Source organism: Melanaphis sacchari, unplaced genomic scaffold (genome assembly GCF_002803265.2).
Source record: "Melanaphis sacchari strain LSU unplaced genomic scaffold, SCAv2.0 Contig11_pilon_pilon, whole genome shotgun sequence".
Classification (NCBI taxonomy): Eukaryota; Metazoa; Arthropoda; class Insecta; order Hemiptera; family Aphididae; genus Melanaphis; species Melanaphis sacchari.
Genome location: NW_020270469.1, coordinates 6872436 through 6898989, shown reverse-complemented (window position 1 = coordinate 6898989; position 26554 = coordinate 6872436). Strand labels below are relative to the sequence as shown.

General features: G+C 22.5%; 1 protein-coding gene across 5 annotated transcripts in view; it reads right to left on the bottom strand.

Annotated features, from left to right (window-relative positions):
* The window catches only part of LOC112604375 (calcitonin gene-related peptide type 1 receptor), a 155615-nt gene that overhangs the window by 116366 nt on the left and 12695 nt on the right, over positions 1–26554 (bottom strand). For 3 of the 5 annotated variants that reach the window (XM_025353379.1, XM_025353384.1, XM_025353383.1), the window contains exon 2: positions 4776–4930. In XM_025353379.1, the coding sequence (XP_025209164.1) occupies positions 4776–4875 (100 nt within the window). In that variant the 5' untranslated portion in view covers positions 4876–4930. Of the gene's footprint in view, positions 1–4775; positions 4931–5631; positions 5708–6182; positions 6300–26554 lie in introns of those variants that run through there. The other 2 variants (XM_025353380.1, XM_025353382.1) reach the window with 2 other exon arrangements.

Below are 26554 nucleotides of genomic sequence, written 5' to 3'. Positions count from 1 at the left end.
TATTGGTAAATTCGTTGAACATTTTTATATGTTTTTACTACATACTCGTATTTTAGCTTATTTTATTATTTTATATTGTATATAAATTTGAGCCTACTAATAAATAATGGCTTATATTATTGAGTTTAAATTTATCATATACTAAAAGGGGGGAGGTGGAGAGAAGGGCTAATACACCGACTGAGATAATTTATGAATTCTGTCAGTATAAAAATGTAAGGGCCTTCAACATTTTTAAAATTTTATTTATACTAATAATACTAATTTGAGAATGATTTAGACATGGACAAAAAACATTTAATTGGTGCATTATAAAATTCCTCCAATATCAACAAAATTGACTTTGTTGTATAAAGAAATAAAATTTCATCTATTTTAAACGTGGTTATATATAAAAATATACATTTTAAACAATAATAAAATCTTAAGTTACTAAATAATAAATGTATTTATATTACAAAAAAATAACAAAAATCTAATATAAATTGTCAATTTTACTTTTGAAAATTAAATTTTGTCAACACTTTAACTCAACTACTCATAAAAATGTAATTGCTATATAATAAGTTTATCAGGAACTTTGTACCAGATATTTGAGCTATTTTATGTACAAATAAAAAATATATCATACATTAATAATAAACAAAATAAAAATAATTGAAACTTTCAAATGACAATTAATAAAATTGAAAAAATTATTTTTTCTACCCACTATAAAGGGCTTTCGAAATTCGAATACACATACCAAATAATAAATTCATCGCTACGTTTAGAGTCTTTAATAATAACAATGATTTAGTGACTATGATCACTTTCAGCTTAGTACAATACTATATTGTTAGTTGGCTTTAAATAATCGATTTTAAATTATTATATTTTATTACTTAAAATACATAAACATTAAAGGTAGTACCTTTTAATACGTGGATAATAATTAAATTTATAACTACTGATAAATAATATACAAACCTATAACTTACCTTATAATTTGTAAATAAAAAAAAAAAATAAAATAATGATAGTAAACGTAAAAAAGAAGTAAAACAGTAAATTGTTTAATTTAAATAATTACAAGTACCACATGATTATAATATGCACAAATATAAAAAAAAAAAAATAAAATGATATTTCTATATTGATAAAATAACGAGAAAATAATTTATAATATATTATAATTTTCAAGTATTTTTATATACATGTTTAACTGTTTATTTTTAAAATACATTAAAAACACTTCGAAGTACAAATATTTAAAATAATATTATAACATTAGATTCTTATTATGTTGTAATACTTTTTTTTTGTAAATTAAAGTAATTTAAATAATATGGCCAAAAATAAATTTGATTAAAATGTTACCCTTAAAATATATTTACAGTTGTTTTAAGTTTGCAAATATATCTAGATAAATAATTTTATAAAACATAAATTTTTTAAGTAATATTATAAGCTATTATTAATCAAAATTAATTTTAAATGGCTTAAATATAGTTCATAAAATATTACTGAAACGGAAGTTATTGAATATTATATAATATCATTATATTATGTTATTATAGAATAGAAATAATTCATAATTTACTATTTTGAAATAGTTCATCTATTTAGAATATTACTAGATTATATCATAAGTTATAAAAGTTTTAAAGATATATTTACTGAAATATGATGGAAAATAATTTCCTTTAATTTTTAAAATGTATACGTAAATAAATCACATTAAAAAAAAAAAACTTTGGATAAAACCTCACTAATTTGTATGCGAATTTAAAGTTAAAATGTTGATGGAATTAGATATTTAAATATAATATTATGATTTATGACTTTTTCTTTAGCAAATTTAATGAAAGTACCTATTCTAATTCAAAAAATATTAATTGTAGGGAGCTGAAACAACTTTCCATCGTGATTATGTAGATTATTATTCATTATATACAATATAATTTTAAAAGGATGAGACTAAAACATTTAGTCTAACTTTAAGGTATTTTTACCTTGAACATATTTACAACATTCTACGGTAGGTCAGTATTAACTTTTATATAAATAAAAATTGCGTATATAATAATTATATTAATTACCATGTTGTAATATTATATGCGACGTTTTTTTGGAAAACGTGTAACCTATAAATAGTAAATAAATAACTAAAAGTTATGTTTTTAAATTGTAAAATATTCTTTGGAATAGAGGCTGACTAACAGATAGTATTCACTTAACTAATTTATTTTCAATATGCAATATCTGCATACCATAACTACTTAATTAAAATTGAAAACATAATATTATACATACATTTAATTAATGTCAAAAAATAGTCGAAATATAATATACAATAGAGAAATAATCGCTGATTTTTTAAAATTATTTTATATTAATCTTTTTATTTTTACAGCTACACACATAATGTTAATATTTCTAATATAATCATTATAAATCTTATAATGGTTTAAAAATGAATGATGGTATCTTAGTGTCACTTTGAATTAAATTATGTTTAATTTGTTTGCGTTTAAAAATAATATGATTAGATTATTTACTTTCATAATAAAACTATACAAAAGTTTTTAATAAATTACATAATTTAATATTCAAACCAAATTGATTTTCTGTGTAATATCAAGAATTATTTATTGTATTAAATCTACAGTTAATTGTTTTTTTTTCAATCTAATATTGCAAAATAAAATTGAATGAATTTCATAATGAATTCCAGTTTAGAAAAATGTCAAAATCGATACATAAGAAATATATATAAATTGTGTGGCCTGATGTGACGCGGTGGTTGGCCTCACTTATGTGTTCTGAGGTTCTGAGGTCAAGCATCGACCGGCATCACTAGCTCTTGGATGGGTGACCACCCGAGTTCTTAGTGATGAATCCATGGCGCACGTGTTCCAACCCTACTTACAAAACTTTACATGTAAACCTTTCACATAAAACCTACTGTTTCTATCCACAGCTAATGACCTTAGTTACCGGGCTTAAGTAAGAACAATTAAGAATATATATATTTTAATTACACAAGCAACTTTATTACAACAAATTATAATTCTTCCTATTTTAATTGAATGTATAGCGCAAAAATGTTTCAAACTAAAATAAAATTTTCAAATAATTTTATAAATATTCACATTATCAAAATTCAATATAAATTATGATAATACATAATAATTTTATATAAAAGATAAATATTAAGGATTTCTAAGAAGGAACAATTTGCAAATAATATTTTCGCTATTTTTATATAGCGTAAATATTTGTTTAAAAGTATTGACTATTTATGTACAGTTTTAATAAATTTCATAGTAAATCTATGAACAAACGTGAAACAATCTATTTTCCAGGTATGACTATGAACATTATCGATTTTAAATTCAAATAATAACAACACTTATAAAAAAACCACACCTATTCAAAAGTAGGTTTACAGTAATTTTAATTTTTAGAAATTGAAAATGCTCAATGAATATTTATCATACTATGAATAAAATGTAAGCATTACATTGATAAAATTACTATATGAACTCATTATAAACACTTGTTCCTAGTAATATATATACATTGTTTGTTACCAGTTACCACCATAAACGTAACTGATACAGTATGCACTCTATGAGCATGGATAGTCCAATTAGTGACACCTAAAAATCCAAACTATTATTATGAGCTATTTATAGTCATTTAACTTACTTGTCATTAGTAATAAAAAGTGTTTTAGTGTAATAACTATTCTAATTAAATAGGCTCAACTATAGATAATGTCAAATTGATTATACGTGAAAATAAAGTGGTACTTTTTTTCAAATGCATCAAAGTATGAAAATATGAAAATAAAATAGCACGTACTGTGAAAAATATTTTGAAATCTTATTTTTAATTAAAAAAAAAAAAACCACACAAAGCTTAAAATGTAAAATAATTATATTGTTGGTAACTTTAAAATCGGAAAATAATACTACACAGCATAAAGTATGGATTTTTTGTTTTAAAGTTTTTAAATCTTAACTAATAATTTTAATAGTGTAAAGAAATATCTCACCTTAATATATATTTATAATTATTATGATCAAACATAAATTCATTCATTGAAACTCACAAAAAACATGATTTATTATAGTAGGTATTATTAAAAATACAAAACTGACATAACAATTTAAATTATTCACTTTTCTAATATTAACAGTACTAACACACTTTTTAATTTAAATTAAAATCTATTAACATAGCTTTAATATTTTTGGTTTAAAACATTTATGAATTCACTCATGTATATTTTAGTATACAAGTAATCTAAGACATTTTATAAGTTTGTGTTGTGATAATTATCAAATTTCAAAAATACTTCTAGTCATTTCTAAATTATTGTGTATTTACGTAAGTCTTGTAATTAAATTAACTAGACGTAATCATTAAAAGCATTTTACAAACACACATAGTAAATAAAGGGTCTGCAAGTACTGGAATTTGATTGTACCTTAAAATGAAGTGAAATGTTCATATAAAATTGAATGCAATAACAATTTAGATATACAACAAAATACATCATTTAAAATCCATCCTAACAATTACATGAAATTAAAATAACTGCTATTCTTTATTTTTGCTTAGGTAACCTTTTTTGTTAACGAAAAAACTGAAAAATTCGTAAATTATTAACAATTATAACAGAATATATGAAATAATTAGATACACATATTTACTAAGTATATAATTATATTCTAAAAATAACTGAATTTTAAATATATTTATTTTAATAATTAACAATGTCTTACTTGGATGTGTGTGAACTGTTTCATTTAATTTAAGTTCACATTTTGATCGTAAATGGTTTTGAAATTCTGCAGAAATTCCCATTGGACTTTCTGTAGTCATTGTGTGTTTTAAAATCAATCCAATTCATACGTTAACTATTCTTGGATTATAATAACTGCAAAAATACAAAATAAGTTTCTTTAAAATATTTTCTATGATACTTAAGTAAATGTAAATATTTTAACAAAAGTTATTCAATCAACAACATAATTATTTGTTTATTACACAAGTCAATGCATGATATCATCTATTTATTTTTTCATGTATATCGGCAATAGAATAATAAATATAAATTCAGGCAATACTTATATTTTATATTATAAAGGTAAAATCTAAAATTTTTATTTAGGTAAAAATATTCATGGAAAAAGTGGTTAAGAAAATATTTTTATATACAAAATATAATGTTGAATAAAAATATTTCTTTTTGACTGCGGGTAGATTGTTAGGTTTTAAAACAGACCCCTGTAGAAATTAGTTGTGAGACTACTGTTCTAGAGAATTAGAGAATAAAATCACGCTGTTATATCCCTTTGCATAAAGCAAAAGGAAACCACTGCACTGTGAAAATCTTCCTTAGTATACAACAGTCCAATATAGACTTTTGTCAAACCAACCTTGTCTTTTTTTACACAAAAATAAAAAAAAAAATCAATATATATCTCAAATGAAGTAAAAATGTTTTGAATATATTATCATGTACAGAAAATTCAAATATTAAAATTTGGTGAAAATATAAACTCTCAAAGGTTATTTATTTTTGAGTTACAAAAAACAAAATTAATTTAATCGAATAACGATTTTAAGTAAAATTACCTGTTTTCCTTTAAATTTTTTTTTATGTTTCCCTATTTTTTTGCAAAGTACTGGAACTTTTGACTCTCAAGAGTATCAAATATTAGACCCAATTTTCAACTTAAAATCACCCTCAACATTGAAAATATAATTTTTACCGCTTTAAAAAGTGATAACAGATAAAAAACACATATTATTGTAAAATTAGTACATTCATCGTTCCGCTCAAAATTCAAAATATTACCTAGTGATTAGTACTGTATGATAGAACTATCTATTAACTAATTTTATTAAGGAAAGTAGTTTTTAATTAGTAATAACTTTGAATATAATAATAATAAAATATTAGCATCATATAAAAAATAAAAGAAGCATATTATGTACCAATACAATTTTCAATAGAAATTATAAAAAATACTAAGCACAAAAATAAATACTAAATTTATACCTAAAATATTAAATAATTTGATAATGAAATTAAAGCGAAAAAAGAACGGTTTTAATAATATTAATTTAAATTTATAACAGGCATAACGTATGTATAATATAGTTAAGATTTAAGAAAGTTTTACCTTAAGACAATAAAATATTCAATATAACAAAATTTCATTGATAAAATAAAATGTTTTTACACATAAATCACACTCTATTAAAGAAATCATAAGGAAAATAAAACAATTGTAAGAAAGTGTAAATGGTTAACTAAAAACGTATAAAGCATAATATTATTTACGTTTCAGCAGCCAATACTGGTCATGACGTTGAAGACGACCTTAAACATAGATTATTTTTACAATTAAATTAATTAGATTAAATTAATTATTTTCGTTAGAAAATCCAGTGAGATAATTATGGCTCTAAATTTGGTAACTACATTTAATTCGTGATGAAATTAATCTTTGACATTCGCCACCGATATGACACTTTTTGGACACTTGTCAAAATTAAGTATTCATAGTTATGAATTGGTGACTCATCACAAAAAGTGCGATTATGTTTTTCTAAATAAACTAACAATAATAATTATTCTGAACTAAGTGCGGAAAATCCGGTAGTAAGGATGATTAATTTAAGTACAAATCTTAAACGCTTAAGATATTTCCCCAGTGATATAAAAATTTAACACTTATCTACTTTATAATAAAACAATAAATGGATAAATATATATTTTATAATTGTTTTCCTTGATTACTTGAAAATAAATGTCTGTTGTCAAAAATAAAAAAATGTCTATATTAATGTTTATTTACAATTGAAAGACATAAATTGATATTTCCAAAATTAGGTTTTTTTTAAAAATAATGCTTATGTTTTAACTTAAAACTCATAAAGTATTACATCTTACTATTTTAGATTTATTTCTCTAAATAAAACATACATAATTTTACCAAGTTTCGATAGAGCATCTTTATTTTTATTTTGAATGCGTTTTTTTATCATTTTAAATAACTATAATACATTTTGATAAATAAAAAAAAAAAATGTTTACAAATTACCAATATTCAAGCTGTAAAATAAGTAAAAATTTGAAAAAAGTTATTGTTAAACTATTAAGCTGGATTTTAATACAATTAAAGTTATATTTTATTGGTTAATACATAATTGATATTTAAATAAAAAATGACAATATCTTATGAAGAACCTCAAAATAATCCCTTTAGTACAGCCTGGTATTTGTGTATGATCAAGGTAAACTGGTTTTAAAACAAGAAATAAGAGTCAGCTTTATATAGTTACCGTGATTACTGACATTAAGTTAATGAAACGTGACCTACCGGACAAGAGTCACTAATTACAAATAAAGATACCAGCCGATAAATGAACCAAGTATAAGTGACAGACCTTGTTAATAACTAACTAAATGTAGATGTGTAGTTCGCAGTACTAGAAATAAATCAGTTTTAAGTTTGTTTTACCGAAAGTTTAATAAATATATTCCATTCACAATGTACACGATGATTCACCATATGCAAGCTAATTCCTTTTTTTTCTACAATAATTAAGTTATTCAAAATCTAATTTTTGAAAATCTTAAATATACTTAAAGACCATATATCACATTCTTGAAATTTTTAAGCAACTAAAGGAGTTTTCGTGGAGATACAATCTCCATTTTAAAATTAATCATTTTAGTATATAATATTTAAACCAAGCGTATTAAACATGCGACCTACGACTTTTTTTATGGCCCCAGCCACATTGAAAAATAAAATAAAATATGACAATAAAAATAATAGACATATGTTTAATTTATATTTATATTTTCTAACTTTTTTTTTAAAAAATTGAAAAATCCAAAAAGTTATAAATTTATTGTATTAAGTGTATCATCTAAATAATATATGTATACAAAATGGCATATCAGGAAAGAAAATTTTGAAGAAAAGATGTATATTTTTAATTTTTTAATTTTATATGGAAAATTTATTTTGTTAATAAAATAATAAAATATAAAAATAATTGTTTTTAGTAAATTTTAATAGTAATATTTTTTTTGTTTTTTGTGGCCCTCAATATTTTTTTTTTTTTTTTACAGATGTTTTGACCCAAATAATTTTTGTAGTTACTAGTTTGATATTCCTGATTTAGACAAACGTTTTTCTAAAAATTTTGACGTATCATAATCAAATTCAAACGAATAATTTTTGAGTTGTTCAATAGTGTATACAAAGAATAATAGGTCTCCGATTATGAGTTTAAGAGATATAGATGAAGATATGATACTAGTTGACAATTTTAGTAATTAATATTGATTTATCAAAATTTGAAAATCATAATAGTGGTCCAAGTATAATAAATACTAGATTTAAATAATGCACTTACACTTTTTTTTTGTAAAACTATTTTTTTAAATTATCATTTCTATTTTAATTTATTAAGTTACTGAAAAACTTCTCGTTCTAATTTCAATTTAAGTTCATCAATAAACTCAAAAGAAAAAAAAATGGTCTTTGAAATATATCTTCACAGAATCAAAAAATTAAAATTTAAAAATATGATTATTAAAGGAACAATGAGTTAATTAAAATTGTTCAACCATTATTGATGATATAATACTATGTACACACGTAACTTTTTAATCTTGTTCACTTGCAAAAAAATTGTATAAAAACAAGATTTTTTATTGAAATTATCACATTTTAATTATATTATGTAACAACTTGATTTATTGGTAATAATTAATTCATAAAATTGTTAAATATAAATAAGTTTAATTTTAATCCAAACTAGATATTCTGTAACCAACCATAATATTATTTAATAACTTAATTAATTATAAAAAAACACTAGAAATACTTTAAGGATGTATTTTAAAATTAGGCATGTTATATTTTGGTTATAAACAAGGGTTGGTTGATGTAGCCTCGTCAATAATATTATAAGCTATCGTTAAAATATGTTAATAGATTATAAGTGTTATATTATATAGTTTTTTTTTTTTTTTTTTTTTTTTTTTTTTTTTTAATGTAAAAATGTTCTTATTTATAAACGAATTAAAGATGAAATTAAATCTATGCAATTTTAAACAACATTTTAGAAAAGATACCATTAAGCTATTTTATTATTACAAGGTTGATTTAAAATTATATTTTACTAACAATAATCAAATACTAAACTTTATACACGCAACTCAACATATTTTATTTATTTATTTTATTAATTAATTAACGCTAAATGAAATTACAAAGTTAGATAATATACACAAGTTATAGAACATAATCATAACAAAATTACACTATATATTTATAAGCTCTCTGGTATATAAATAGATAATAGTTAACAATTTCAAAAGAGAGAAAAAAATAGAATAAAACAACATTTTTACCTAAAGGCACAGCGATAAGCTAAACGTGAAATATGGAAAATAAAACAGAGGTAATAATAAAAAAGTGTTTGGTAATAAACTATATAAAAATAATAAAAATACAAAGTTTAGTAATGTTAAGGAGATGAAGTATTCTGTATGGTTGTGATTGTATCTAGTTCTGTAGGAAGTAACGTAGAATGGTGTCTTGTTGTATACATAGGAACACGAAAAGAGTTGGATGAAAGAAGATCAAGGACATCGATAAAATCATTTAGAATAGGAAAGATAAATGAATGTCTGCTACAATACGATTAATGGAAGGAGTAGGAATATCTATGAACGAGCTTATAGAAGAATAGTGATGAAGTGGAAATCATGATAAATTTATTGTTAATAAGGAAATTCGTTTAAATTACTTCAATAATAGAAAATAAAATAATCAATATCAATTTAATAATTTATTTTTTTATTTTTTACAAAAACCCATGATTACTTAAAGGAATATTAAGAAAAATGTTAATAAGAAACTAAATTATTATTCATTTAAAGATAAAAACATATTTGTATTTATTGTTTATTTTCTAATTCAGTAACCAACAAACTAGACAGAGTATAATTATATTATCAGTTAACAAATTGCTTCTATAGTTTTAACATCGGTAAATTACATAAAATGTTTATCATAACACAATTTAAGATTAAGTTTTTAAAAATTTCATAGCGCCTATAATAAGTAGTTTTATCAGTTTTGAATGTTACTAGGTAAACAAATAAAATTAATAAATACATACACATTAAAGAAATTACTATCTAATTTTTTTAATATTTTTATTGAAGATAGTTATTAATTAACTTATATATAATTGAATAAAAAAATAATTGAAGGCCACTGAAGTTATCAACCTCTTTTATTACTACTCCAAATGCGAGAATAACTGACCGTACATATCAACTTTAAACATATCTCAGTAACTACAGATTTTCACAAACCTTAATCTCCTGACCACCTCGTGATAAACCATTCAAATATTATGTTAATTAAATGACTGATCATTAAATAAAATTTAAGAACAAAATATTACTCAAAATAAGACAACATTTGAAAGTTATATATCGTAATAAGTGATAAATTGAAAAAAAAACCAACTAAAGAATAAATATAACCATTTTGACACATTCAATTACAATTTATTTGCAACACGCCAATTTACAAACTAGCCAAGTTTAAATTGAATAGAAAGTCATTTATCCACACAAATATCGTTGAGCCAACTTCACGTTCGCCAAAAATGAATGAAAAATATTAGGTTTACGAAATATTCTGGCCCCCGTAACATAAACGGTTTTAACAAATAAGTTATTATCAACTATTCTGGATTAATAAAAATGTATGTAAAATTTATATCTAATTTTTTTTATTTATAATATTGCTATCATGCATTTTAATGACTATATTTTTTCTTTTACCTATATAAAACTGAAAATATATTATCGTACTATACATACTATCCTTAACTTTTTTTTTCTTTTTTAACAATATAAATTAAATATAATGAAACATTACTATTGATAAATAATATAAATATTAATATTATAGTTTTTATATACAAGTGTGCCTATTTTTTTTTTAAATATCATAAGTGTGAAGTTATAAATTACATAGTTTAATGTTTTACAAAAGTTATTTACACTGGATTTATTCTCCAAAATAATAATATTACAAAAGTTCGATCAACGTTTCAAACAAACAAAAGTTTCTACACCAAACACATGGTATTTATGAAAAAAAAGAAAAGAAATATCTGTTATCATTTTATGTAGCTTAAAATCTTCAATCAATTGAAATAATATATACAACTTCAATAAAATAAGAATATTAAACCAATCATAGTTACTTGTTATTTTTTATTGACAACCAAAAAAAGAAATAAGAAAAGGTCCATTTTTTCAAGATATAAAACTTTCTTGTACTAATATTAAATTTTAAAAAATAAGCAATCAATCAATCTCACATGGTTTTATTAAATTAAATGAAAAAAAAAATAAAATAAAAATATCTTAGTAAATACAAAGATACATATAACATAATATTATCATATTCAAACACAGAACTATACAATTACTTGATAAAAACCATTGTATAGTATTATCTCACACAAAAAAAAATAGTACTGACATTTTTAAAAATTATACTTTGCCTTTTTTTAATAAAAAAAAAAAACTATGTAATTATTTAAATATACTTTTGAAAGTTTCATATTCAAAGTATAAAATATAAGTATAATATTAATAAATAGATTGATATTATTTTTATCTGTGCGGAACTTATATTTTTTATAACGGTATGTACCTATTTATTGAAGTCCCTCATTCGTCAATCAAAAATATATTATTACTAGGTTCTTTGTAAATTTTTTTCACACAGAATTCTAAAATAAAAAATAAAAACATAAGTAAAAATTTTTTTCATTGACATTTAAACTTAAACTAAATTAAATATTTAAATTTAGAATAACGAATTTTGTTCTAATCCAGTCTCTTCTGTTTTAAAACCAACCTTTTTAGTGGCTTAATTTTATCCAAAAAAAAAAAAAAAAACATATATAAAATCTGTTATATTTTGTGTAATAACTGAAATAGAATTCATGTTAAATAATTTAATAATCATTCAAACATTAAATATCTATTCATTTATTATTATTATTATTAATATTATTATTAAGTATATATCATGATAACATAAATATTTATACTAAATTAATTGTTTAAGAATATTTCTATTGTTAAATAGATTTTTGAACCTTTATTTCTTTTAGTATTAAATAATGATCCATAAAAAAAATTGTCAGTAAATTTAGAGAAGAAAGATTATAAATCCTAGAGCATTTCTTAACAAACTAGAAAAATTAACAGATAACAGCTCAATTCATAGCCATAAAAAAATTTTAGGTACTAAAAAATAGGGTGTTGAAATAATCTTAGTTTGATCATTGAAATATATGAAATATCTTCCATTTGTATCAGTATTGGTATTATAAAAAATTAATGTATATATATATATATATATATATATTGTAAGTGTAATTAAATAAAAAAAATCTTTCAATACAATTTGATTATTTAATTTATTAATGCATTACAAATAACGATAATAGTATTTATTATTATTATAATTTAAAGTATCTTTGTTTAAAACATATCATAATGCATGAATTATTTTAATAGTAAAATAATAATTATAATAATGATAAATTAAAATAAAAAAAATGATATAATCAATAATAAAGTAGTCAATAGTAGTAAAAAATTTAGGTACCTAAATTCGTATAACCTAATATTTTAGTGTACAATATCAACTAAAATAATAGCTAATAAATTTAATTATATTGATGAAATATAGAGAAGATTATACTCAGACAAAATTAACTAAAAGGAGCAAAGGAAAAATAATAATAATATTGAATTGAAAAAAAAAAGAATAGTACAATAACTTAATTAAGGGTTGAATAGAGCATTTAAAAAATATGAATTTGTTATATAATTTACCTAAACTAGAATAAGGGATAAACATTTTTTAACTGCCAAATGTTTAAAATAAAACATACAAAACATAAAAAAAAATATAAGCAGTTTTGATAACCTACCCCAATATACCAGTATAATGCGATGTGCATATATATTATATTATATTTAACAGTCACAATATATATTTTATGCTTTAAATACAGAATTTGAAACTGAAAACATTTTTTTCTATTTCTATTTTGTATACCAGTAGGTATTGATTTTTTGCAATTTTTATTTTGTTTTCGATTTTTTCTGATTTTAAATTTTAAAATAGTTTATGATTATTTATGGTTTTCAAAACAAGTATTAAAAACCTATTTTAAGCCCATTTACCATAAAAGTGAGTAAATCATTAATAAAAACAACTGCAAAATTTATAAAGTAAAACTACACATTAGTTAGTCAATTAAAAATGTAATTAAAATAGAATCAACAAAAACTAGAAAAACATAACATATTATGTTGTGGTTGACATGCAATATAAGTTTAAACAAATCATTAAAACTTAGAAGAAACTTAGACTACCTAATTCAACTACTGATTTAGTTTTAATATAATACGTTTAATGCATTTTGAAAATATACGAGTATAGTTTAGTAAATACAAAGTTTTGAATAAACCAATAACAGCAACGGAGCAACGAAAGTCAAAGCGTGTGCCATGCTTTAGGTTTTATATCTACACACAAAAAAAAAAAACTTATATGGAAATAATTGGAAAAAATCAATTATTTTTTGCGAGTAGGTTTATGTTACTTTTAATGAACTTATTTAGACATATACAGCTAGAGTGAATTATGGTGTTTGTCTCAGACAATAATTTTTTCTCGCTTATTTGATTGAAAATTATTTGTATATAGGTTGACATTATATATAATCCATGTATTTTAAGTTAAAAAAAAATAAATGATTAAAATTTATAAAAAAAAAAAATGTGGTCACTTTTTATAATATATTAGAAAAATACATTTGATACCATTTGTTTGTAAATAATTAACTATTATTATTTTAATTTCAACTAGTGTTTAAAGTAAGTATAATATTTAATCAAGTGTCTTCTGATTAATCATGAATAAAAAAAAAAATTGGATTATAGTTTTAATCGTTGATATTAAATCTATAAATTGAGTGAACAAAAATAATAATATATTATGTACTACAAAAAAAAGTATAATAACTTAAAAAATAAAATTAAGTGTATTTTTATAACAATTACTTAAAAATTACAATTATATGCTACAATGTTATTAAAAAAAAAAAAATTGCATTTTAAAAAACATTGTTGGTAGCTGATTAACAATATGAATACAATATTTTGATTGTTAAGTACATGTGAGTATTTAAATAAAATCAATTTTATTTTACTAAAAGATTACACACACGTATTTTTTATTTGATAAAAGCCATCACTATTTTAAAAAAATAAACTTTTTAATACTTATACAATTTTTATTAAAAATAAAGGCTTTTGAATGAACAAGGAGTAAAGACAATACTTTTAGAATATTCAGTATTTAAATACCTACCTTTCTTCTAAAAAATGCGTGTAAAACTATATTCAAATTGAAAGGATGGGATTCAAAAACAATTGAAATAAGATAGAGAATAAAAGAACTAACACTTAATTTATTCTCTTTAGAAAATCATTAGTGAATAATGGTAGGTATAATAATTTATCTTATATTAAGATTAAGAGAAAAATAGTTTATAGTAAAGTAGACTCTTTCTCTCTCGAAAAGGATTCTAAATAAACTAGTTAATAATAATTTTAACCTTGATCAAATGCGTCGTCAAGTTCAATATTTTTCAAAATAGTTTCAGTATTTTTTAAACAGTTCATATTTTTAATAATTATAATCTATATTTAATAGTATATTTAATATGCGTAAAATATAAATTTTTAATATTTTTTACACTGATCAGCGGTATTAAGTATTTAATTGAATAATTAATCTAATTTGATTGTGATTAACTTTTTTGAAACAATCGTTACAGATCTTTGTAAACAGTTGAAACAGTGAAAAAAAATGTTGAATGTGTATAAAAAACCCCATTAAAAAATTAAAAAAACTTGAGAAAATATAAACCAAAGTACTCGTATACAAAAATTAAAAATAACTCATTTTTTGGATTTATTTCAAACATTATTTATTTTACTACTGTTATTTTTTTCACTATTATTTAATGATCAATAATTTCCCTGTGTCACGATTTACTTAATTTAATAATTGAAGAAGAAAAACATTATTAACGTAATCAAACGTTTTGAACTTAACATCCATAAGTTAAATTTGTTTATTTCATAATATTTTTTTGATTTTAATTATTTAAATACGATTATGCAACCCCAAAAATACTTAGTAATAATAACTAATATTTAGTATAAGTAATATGCTTCTAATATTAAACACGACTATGGCATCTATTTATAAATACTCTTAGTTCATAAATATATGTAGCTTAACAATAGATAGTATTTAATTCCCATTATGTACCAGTGGATCTTAGAGAAATATCCTATATAGCCTCATAGTATACACTAATTATTTCTTTACTTTCATTCAAATTTTTCTCTAATTCTAAAGAATATTATGACGTATAACTGAATTTTACATACTTATTTGCATAAACAATGAATCTACTTAATTATAGTTCGGATAATTAACCAAATGTGTATAATTTAATGAGCAACGGTTAACATCACGTCATATTCTATTACAGATCATTTTTTTATTTAAAATATACTATAAGAAGAGAATCTTAATCTAATGAATTAAAATGTATTTAATCGAAATAGGAATTATAATAGAATAAATTGTAAAATTATTTTAATAATGAAAGGGTTTCATTAAATAACTAAAAATAACGCTATACGATAAAGCAATAGAGAATGCTCTATTTCATCCAACAAGAATCTCATCATTTACTTCTTTTATGCTTACTATTGATAGCTATCAATTATATATTTAATTTATTTATTCAATATCTTGTTGACGATGCATCAACTGATTTATTCATTAGTCCAATAGAGTTAAAGATAATATCCTTAAGACTGGAATTAATTGAGTTAAATAGAACTGTAGTCAATTGTTTACAATTAAATTACATTTTTAAGAAAATAACCTTTACGACAATGTTTAACTAGTATACAGTTAATGATAAAAAAATTATTGTTTTAAATAGCTATAATTTTAATATATATTTTAAAATTTTTAAGTTTATTTTCTTATACAAATAATATTGTACTTACTAAACTTATAGTTATGAGTTTAAATAAAAACTCAATAATTTAAGTTGAAAATAGTGATTTCATATTATAAATCTCCATGCTTACAAAGTTAAATTATTATTTTCGAATAAAATATAACACACTAATTAAAAACATTAATATTACGTTTAATATCGTTTTATTGTTTTAAAAAGTAAGCAATAAAAATATTATGATGACTTGATATATTTAACAAGTAATTCATTATTAAAATACCAAGTTATTTAAAAATGTAATTTAATAATAATATACAAAAATCAAATTTAATTTTTAAATTCTGATCTTTTTGATTTATTGTCGTGTCTTTTCAAAGCAATTCAAAAATCCGAATACCTACTTTTTAAATATAATCCTAAGATATATAACTTAGCACTACTGTATTATATAAGAAATACATGTGTCTAAGTCCTAAGATAATAAACTGTATTAGAAAATTATTTTTTCATCATTTATAGTTATACTTGACATTTAAAAGTATAAAATTATAAACATAATTATTAATTATGAATAAAATCATAACGTATAGTGAGTAAAGTATAGCTAATTTAGAGAATCACACATAAACAATAAAATGACAAATAACAATAGTTAAGAAATACGGTTTTAAAGTTCAGTTCATACTTATTAATACATTACAATTCCACTTCATTATTTATACATTCAATTTATTTTGGTTAAAAAAATAAACAATTTCAATCCTGATTTACTTATTAATCAATACTAAATAAAAACAATGCTTAATATTTTTGTAGTTATCTTTTATAAAATAAAATATGCTCATTTTTATGTTTAAACTCAAAACACGAATACATGAATACATTATTATGATGTAAATACCTAATTATTAGTGGATGAATGGATTATTGAACGTCTTAATTTATGTACGTCTAACACGTGTAAAATAAAAATATTCGTTACATAAAATTAAAACTTATTTCAGTGTGACAACTCATTATATATGATCAAAAAAATATAATTGTGTTACTTTAATATTAACAGTTCATAACAATAATAAATATTAAATATTAGAGCATAATATGTGTGTTTTAAATATTCACTACTCGTAAATTTTATGAACCGGTAATCAATGTATGTAGAGCCAATTTATATTTTTAATTGTCATGTACACAAATTTTTATATAGGGTATACTGCTGTAATCATTGTACGTTAATCTTGTATAATACAATTTTTCTACTGTACCTAATAATACTTTTTGCATGATTTTAATCACCTTCCAAACTTTACTCCAGTAACAAACATTGATCATAAAATAAACTCATCATAACTAACTAAGATCAGAACAAAGTTATCAGGATATTCGATGATACATATATATTATTTCCCTCATACACAATACGTGTATAGTAAAGAGTATAGACGGTATATTAAGTAAATAATACTAAGTACACCTGCACATGACTAAATATGTATTGAATTAGGTACTATTATTGTTTATTTGGTGCTTTATTTGACATACATGTTTATATTAAATATAAAAGTACCAATAATAAATAATTTTGTAAACGAAAAATTAAATTAATAATTAATAATATTATACTAACCTGTTATATTATGATATTGCTTTCATTTTTATTAAATATTTAAGATTATTATTTTGTTTTGTTTTAATGACAATCATATCAAACTCAATAACAAAAACACTTATTTGCCTAAAAAAAATTCCAATATTTTATTTCATAAAGTTTTGAACGATAATTTAAAGTTTCTAATTTAAAAGTTTAAAGTTTACCTTATATGTATATAATTTACAAAATAGATTTTATTGTTATATTCAGGTAACTATACATATAAATAAATTCACATATTATATATATTGTATATAATGTGTTTATAATCATGTTACTTTTAAGATAACTACACCATACCATACATTTTAAACAATATAAAAGTATACAGTTTAAATAGGTTAAGAGTCATGTTTATTATAGATCTTTGTATAACAATTTAATGTTAATAACTCTTATAGTTTTAAATGATAAATGTAAATTTGAATAAATTGTTATTTATATAAATATAACCACATTATTTAATATACAATAACGATAGGTAATGGAAATCTTCTAAGGTAGTGTGCCTGACGTAAATACACTTAACGGTAAAAGGAAATCGTAAAAGGAATTTACACAATTGTCTATATCACTTCCAATATATTTAATTTGAAATTTCCCGCTTTCGTAAAACAAACATATGAATATTTTACTAACATTGCACATCGCACACTTCGAAGATTTAGTAGTTATATTGACAGTCAACCAAAGTTTTCAATAGTCAATCGTATATACATTATTAAGCCACAAAGGTAATTTAATATTTTAATACATATATAGCTTATTACTAAAGTTCAAACATGTTAGATACAGAACAAGGAACTTAAAGTCGTATTGTTATTCACAACAACAACAATTTAACAACAGAAAATAGCAAATTAAAAGAACATTTTTACAAGAAATATTTTAATCTCTACCTAAGGGCTAAGGAAACAATCATTATATCGGATACGGATAATTACTTCTATGCATCAGAAAAAAAATAATACATATTATATTAAAAGGTAGACAAACATGGTGTGAAGTCACGCATTAATGGTACATTTAAAGATTGAATTTTTTTTTTTATTATTATTATTTATTGAGTATAATATTCAATGTAATATTAATGTCCATTATTAGTATTATATATGTTAGCGGAAATGTGTGTAATATATCTAATTTATAAAATGCTTAGAAATCCTATACAATACCTGGTAATTTTTAAAGAAGTGTATAATATTATATTTTTTTTTTACATACATTTCTAAAATATTTTGTATAATAATTAATATTTAGGCATTTTAGAAACAAAAAATAATAATAATTTGTGAATTGTATGGGTAATACACAGTCATTAATTACTATTACTGTTATATTATTCTAGAAAACACAAAAATGTATGTAAAACATAGGTAATTATAAGGAAAAAACACAATATATTTTTTTACATTTTTAGGTGAAGGTAAATTATTAAATATCAATACTGATAACATGGATTTAATACATAACCTATAAATTATTTGGCATTTAATTTAACTTTCAGGTAATTTTAAAACAATTTTATAGATTGCGACTATAGTTGGTATTAGATAGAGTTCCTATACATTTTAAAAATACACATTACCGTGAACATATACAATATACATATAATTGATCATAACACCATTTACGTTTAAAGGGGTCTTGATTAACGGGAATTGTAGGACTACAAGAATTTTGATAAGTAAATTAAATTAGAGGATTGGATGATTGTAGAAACGTTTTTAAAATAATTTAGATTCTTTGTGGATGGATTTTAAGGAGCATTAATTCATTTTCTTAGCGCAATATTTTGAAAATTTTTAATTTCATAAATATAAGAAAGTGATTTTATATCGGGATCATAATTTTATTGGTGAATATTATACCATTTTTGTCTATGTATCAACAACTGAAGTGTCAAAAGCAGTGGATTAATATAACATAATTATTTTTTATACAACTTTAGGAATTGAATATGAAAAATACAGGTGTTTTTTTTTCTATTATATTATTCACAAATTTCTATGTTAATATTTTTTTTTCTAGAATTAATAAAAATTAATAAAATATTACCATTAAAAAATGTAATAAATGTAAAAATTTTAATATAATTTAAAGCCAAAAATGCATTAGGTTGTGCAATATTAACGGTTTCGACAGATAATTCAAATATTTTCGATAAAACCTATAGAATAATACCAGATATATTTTAAAAGTTCGACGCAGTGACATTGTTGTACACGCGTTTCAGAATTCGGTTAAAGATCGACACCGAAATATAACAGGCCTTTTTGCGTCGTTATAAATTTAATTTATTTTTATATATCTACCACACGTATTGAAGCGCTACATCAGATCAATTATATAACACATGACAGAAATTCAACCGTACGTGCACGAACTTTCACCGCGAAAATTACCTATTATCATCGGATAGCTTAATATATATGTACTCCCTCGGCGATCAGCATTGTCATAAAAACTTAAATCTTTCACAATTTAATCTTTAATCTTTCTCTTCCAATACCAGGGGATACCGCTATACTGTCATCAAAAAATGTAATAACAATTATCAAAATAAGTATATTGTTTTATAAAAACACTTATGGGTACAGAAATTTAATATATTACCAAATAGGCAATTTTAAAATTAAAATTTCATGTCAAAAATTTAAAAAAAAAAAATTATAAGTTATCATTTAACATTATTATAATGATCGAGAGATTTGAATAATTTATGTTTTAAAAGAATAAAACCAATTCAGAATACAATAATATAATATGGTTAGGTATTGTAGCTAGAAGACTCGTAAGGGATGAATGCCATAATATATAATTAACGTTGAACGTAAAATTCAGACTTAAACACTATTTATCTAGAATTCTAAAACTATCCAACCCAATTTAACCAATATATGATCAATATATTTAAGTAAAAATGTCATCTATATGAGTTATATGATTCTTTGATAAGTATACAATAACTAATAATTTAATAAAGTGGTAAGCACAAAAAACTATGTTGAAATCCAAAACATTGTCATTATCTCTTCCTATTTTTACGTTTGTTAACTTTTTTCATAAAATGTATTCCAAAGTATTACTATTCTTCAGTGCCAAACTCGAAGTGTATTGATATAATATATAGGATTAATTATCGAGTTATAACTCGACCAAGTGACCAGATTATTTAATAATGCTAAATTGCATTGTAATAAATTGCCATAATAGTTGATTAGTATTCAAAGAAAATAACTATAGCTATAATGGGAAGCTTGAAAAAACGATTGAGTAACAATTATGTAGATTATATTTTTAAAATTAATTAGTTTAAATATTAATTTATAGTAAATTATTTTAATGTTATTTAATTAGTGAACATTCATTCATTTATAAACATTATTTTATTATCATTGAAAAACTTTCAATTAACTCTTATTAGTGCAATATGTTAATTTTTAACGAGAAACATTATTTTAGGTATATAATGAGATACAATATAATATATTGATACGTTTATAATCCTGAAAATATTGGTTAACATTTTAAAATTAAGGAAAAATGTATAATCTTTTAAAATAATTTTCATTATATTTGTTATTTGCATAACAATAATAATAAAAAAAAAAAATTAAACTTATTTAATAATTAAAGATCACAAAGTCAATAAAATAAATCTTTTTTTTAGAATTTAGTAATTTACAAATAGTTATAACCATTGGATAAAATAATTCGATAAATTAACATTTTCAAATTTTAAATATTTTTTTATTTTTTTTTTTTGCAATTCATATAATGATAAATCATTTCACCATTTTTTTGTTTTTATTAAATTTAGCATAGTAATATATTGCATAATTTAATGAAAATAACATATACCTATTGATGATTATCTGCATTTCTAAACATATTTAGAACATTGACTTTTGAAATCCTTGAAATATATAAAAGACACTAAATTATAGCAAGAATCGACTATAGTATAGAAGTTATATTCACGTCATCGAGACATAATAGTGTTAAGCTAAATAATTATCACTCAATCTTACATGCGAAAATTTGAGATTATACTAAACACAAAATAAAAGGTGGCATAGACGCTCTTAGTATGCCAAAATAATATAATTTCTATAGTCTATTAATTGAAAACACAACAACACCGTGTACGATATATTTATATGAATTCAATTTAACATATTATTATTCTCATGATTTAGAAAATATTCAAAAAAATAAAATAATGTTTTTATTCTATTATTAAGTAATATATAAGTATTTACCAACATTTAGTTTTAAATTCAAATTAATTTAGAATAGGTACTTAGAATATTAAATAATAAATTTAAAAATAAATGTATAGAAATAGTAATTGAAAATAACAAATAGCCTAATGATTCATCAAAATATTAACAACAAAAAATACTTAAGAAGATAAAAATAAGTTAAAATTTAAAAACATTAAAAATATAAAAATTGTTTGTAAATTTTTAAATTCAAACAAACTTTTATTTTTCTAATTCTATAACTTTTAGCATTTATTTTTTTTCAAATATTTATTATATAATATATTAATTGATTTTTTACATTAAGTATAACTAATATAAGCGATGTATAGGAATGTTTTTTTTTTTTTTTTTTTAAATCGTTTATTTATGAATTTACAATCTATACAAAATGGTACAATAAGTAAATGTGATAATAATTATAACTTATAAGTGGCAATGAGGAAAGTACAATGAGTAGAAGTTTCACATTAGAAATTCCTACGTGGAAGGTAATTTAGGGGGAAATAGTAATATACAAGGTTAAGATTAATGTACGTTGAGAAGATCTCTGGGCCATTCACGTTTGAGGCGTCTGGCTGGGTTGTCTGGAAGAGCATTGGTATGAAGTTGAGCGATGAGGGGGTTTGAGTGATGTTCCATATTGGAGTGCAGGCGAAGATAATATTTGATAGCTGTATATTTAATGGTGGGTATTTTGAGGTCGTTATGAAGAGCAATATTTGTGACGTACCAAGGGGCTTTAGCAATCATGCGGAGGCAGATGGCTTGGAATGCTTGTATGGTTCTAGTGTTCGATGGTTTAGTGGTACCCCAGAGAGCTATTCCGTATGACCAGATAGGTTGCAGAAGGGATTTGTAGAGTAGTAAACGGTTGGAGATTTGCATATTAGATTTCATGAGAGGCCTGAGGATATGTAGGCGGCTGTTTAATTGTTTGCGTTTAGTTTTGAGGTGGGGCCCCAGGTGAGCCTTCTGTCAAACAGTAAGCCGAGATATTTGACTTCATTTGTGTGGGGAATGGTTGCATTCTCAAATGATATATGAGGACAGTCACCTGGGCGGAGGGAGAAAGTGACATGGGAAGACTTGTAGTCGTTGATCTTGATTTTCCATGATTTGAACCAGTGAGATAGGCTAGGTTCTTCCGTGTTGTTGGTGATTCCGTTTGCGTTCCAAAGAAGAATGGTTAAGGCGGATAACTTATTTTCTGTCATTGTTTGAGATAAGTTTTTCGATGAGTGATGTAAGTAGGGATATCAGGGGATTGATTAGCGATCTGAATTCCATGATGAAAGACGTGAGTTGATCCGTTGTGTTATTCGGAACACTAGGGATAGGAGATTCTTGATGTGTTCTGTGTAAATGATTGTGCGTATTTTGTGGCAGGGGAGGGAATTCCACGTGGGTGTTTTTTAGAGGTTCTTGTGAGGAGGAAGATGCTTGGTGGTTCGGTGCGTTTTTGTGCCAAGGATTCGAAGGTAAGTGTTTTCTATTTTTGCTGAGTTCTTTGTGCACTGAGCAACCTCTGTAGTTGGCCGGATGTGGACCACCGCATAGGGCACATTTGGCGGGTTGAGTTCGATCTTTTTGGCATTGTGATGAGTCATGGGGATCACCGCAGCGAACACATCTGGGGTGGTGGTTGCAGTAAGTGCGTGTATGACCATATGATTGACATCGAAGGCATTGAGGAGTGTCTTTTTTTGGACGAGGAGCTTCGACTTTTATTTTTGAGTAGTATAAGAGTGAAAGCTTGAAGATATCAGGGTTGTTAATATCCGGTTCAAGGTCAATGAAGAACATAGGGAGAGGTGCCTTGGATTGTCTGTGAAGTACATTCATAATATTTCTGGGTTGGAAGCCAAGTGAGGTTAATTCGTCTTTTATGAATGATAGAACACCACGAGTTATTAAATCGATCGATTATAGATACATATATTATTTTATACATAACAATATATATATATATATATGTGTGTGTGTTTATAGTATTTTATGGATAATGGTTTTAGTGAAAATGGTTACCTATAAAATGCTACAAGTTTTACTTAAATTGATAATTTGAGGATTCTATTAATAAATGTTCTTTATTACCGTGATTCTCTGTAATATTCTCATTATAATAAAATGTATAGGTTCAAAATACTACCATTGATTTTTCAATACTTAATATAATTTACTTAATTATTGTATTGAAAAACACTGATTTTTAATAATATTACCAATATATTAAAGAATTAATGATCAGTATTATAACTATTTATAAATATATTAGTTAGGTACCTACTTAGCAATTTTTTCAACTAAAATTTGATGTATTAAAATGTTACACATTTCTAAACGATAATATTATATTATACTTTATACCATTAACCATTATTATCAAAAATTAATTAGCTAATTAACTAAATAATAAAATATATTTTCATTTTTTTATATTTTAAATACATTTTTAAATAAACTATGAATTATTTATATTGTTATGTCATGAATAAGTAATGCATTATTAACAAGTTAATAAAACAGAACTTAACAAATCTCTAAATATTTATTCAAAATTATTAGATGTATGTATATATGGCTAAATTATTTTTATTTCTGACAAACTATATTAGAATTTTAAAAATTATCTATAGCTAATAAAATAAAGAAAAAAAGTTTTAATTTACTATGGTAATTATAAAAATGTAATTTAATCTTAAAAACAAGTCAAAACTATTTAAAAATATTAAAATATTAATTCTAAATTTAATATTAACCTAAATATAACATAATTAACATACTCAATAAATTATAAAAAATAATTATTATTCTTTATAATATTTTATATATTTACGTATAAAATTATCAATGTTCGTTTTGTAAATTATAATAATAAGTTTCATACTTTCATGTGATATTCTTAGTACCTAAGTTTAAAAATCGTGAAAGTATGTCAAATTATCTTATAACCTATTTATTTTTCTATTATAAAGTATTTAAACTTAAGCTCTATTTACACATAACTGTTTCGTGTCCAATCCATATCCGTTGTCCGTGCCCGTTCAGTGTGGTTAGAACTTATCTACTGAGCACACACTTTTTTTTTTACATTCCATTTCTCATTGTTGTTTTGGCCTTTGGGTGTTTTAAAAAAATTATAGTATGACTAGAAGTGAAAACAAATCACTAAAATATCTTCCTTTGCTTTGCTACTGAATGAAGAAAATGAAAAGAACAAATAAAAACGGATTTGGGTTCATGATCTATGAAAAAAAATATAAATGAAAGCGAATTTGCTACTTTGTATGGAGAGTTGGTAGATCATAAAACAATTTTTTTTGTTGAATATTTTCGAATTTCACAGTACTGTTTTATTATTAAGTAAAATTGAATATTATATAAAAAAAAAAACAAAATACTTTTTGGAGACAGGCAATAACACCAAAAAAAACAATTAGCTGTTTGTCTGAAGTATGTATACTATATAGATATACCTAGTACCTTCTTATAACCAAACTGTATGCAATTATAATTTGACTGAACAATATTATAATTTAATTAATTAATTTGAGAATAATAAAATTAATAATACAACATATTTTTTAATTAAATACCTAAAATAGTGTTAATTTTAAGCAATTTAAATTTAAAAAAAAAACAAAACAAAACATAATAACAATCAATTCCACAAACATCATATTTAAAAGGTAGGTAATATTTTGTTATGTGATATTATTATATATTATCTTTATTTGAAAAATATGCAAAATATTTAGTAGCTGACTCATTTTTTTATGGTTTTGTTTTTGGTTGTTTAAATTTGTTAATTGACTGGGGTACAGATAAATTTGAGTATATTTCTTAGTGCGATTGTATATTGGTTTGATTTGAAATATTCTGATTAAACTATGGGCGTGAAGATGACAAAGTTGATATTAACATATTTTGGGTCCTTTGTAAATGTATAAGATTTCGAGTAATACTCATATACGAATCAATATTTTTATTAAGAAATAGAATTAGTGATGAAGATGAATACAGAGTTGAAATTGGTGTTAAAGTATCGTTTAGCACGGGTACATTTTTAAAATTTTGAAAATTATTTAACACAAATTGATGAACCTAATGTGGAGATGTTGTAAATTAATAATCAGATGTAGTTTATGAGCTAATATCATGTGGCATTTCTATATTTTTTTCATTGGCATTGGTACACATGATTTCAGATTTTGATGTATATGATTAAGTTTTTGAAAAAAAAACTTTTAAAAACTCAAAATTTTTTTTTAACTTAAAACTTTTTTAAAATTTTACAAATAAATCTCACGAGTAGGTAAGAACAGACCGATCAAGTTGTCAGTTGTCACTGACGGCTGTTTACATTGTTTCGTATTTTCCATAACTGTATCAGTGAAATCCCCCAAAACATAGTCTCCGACAAATTTTAAAATACGGATACTGA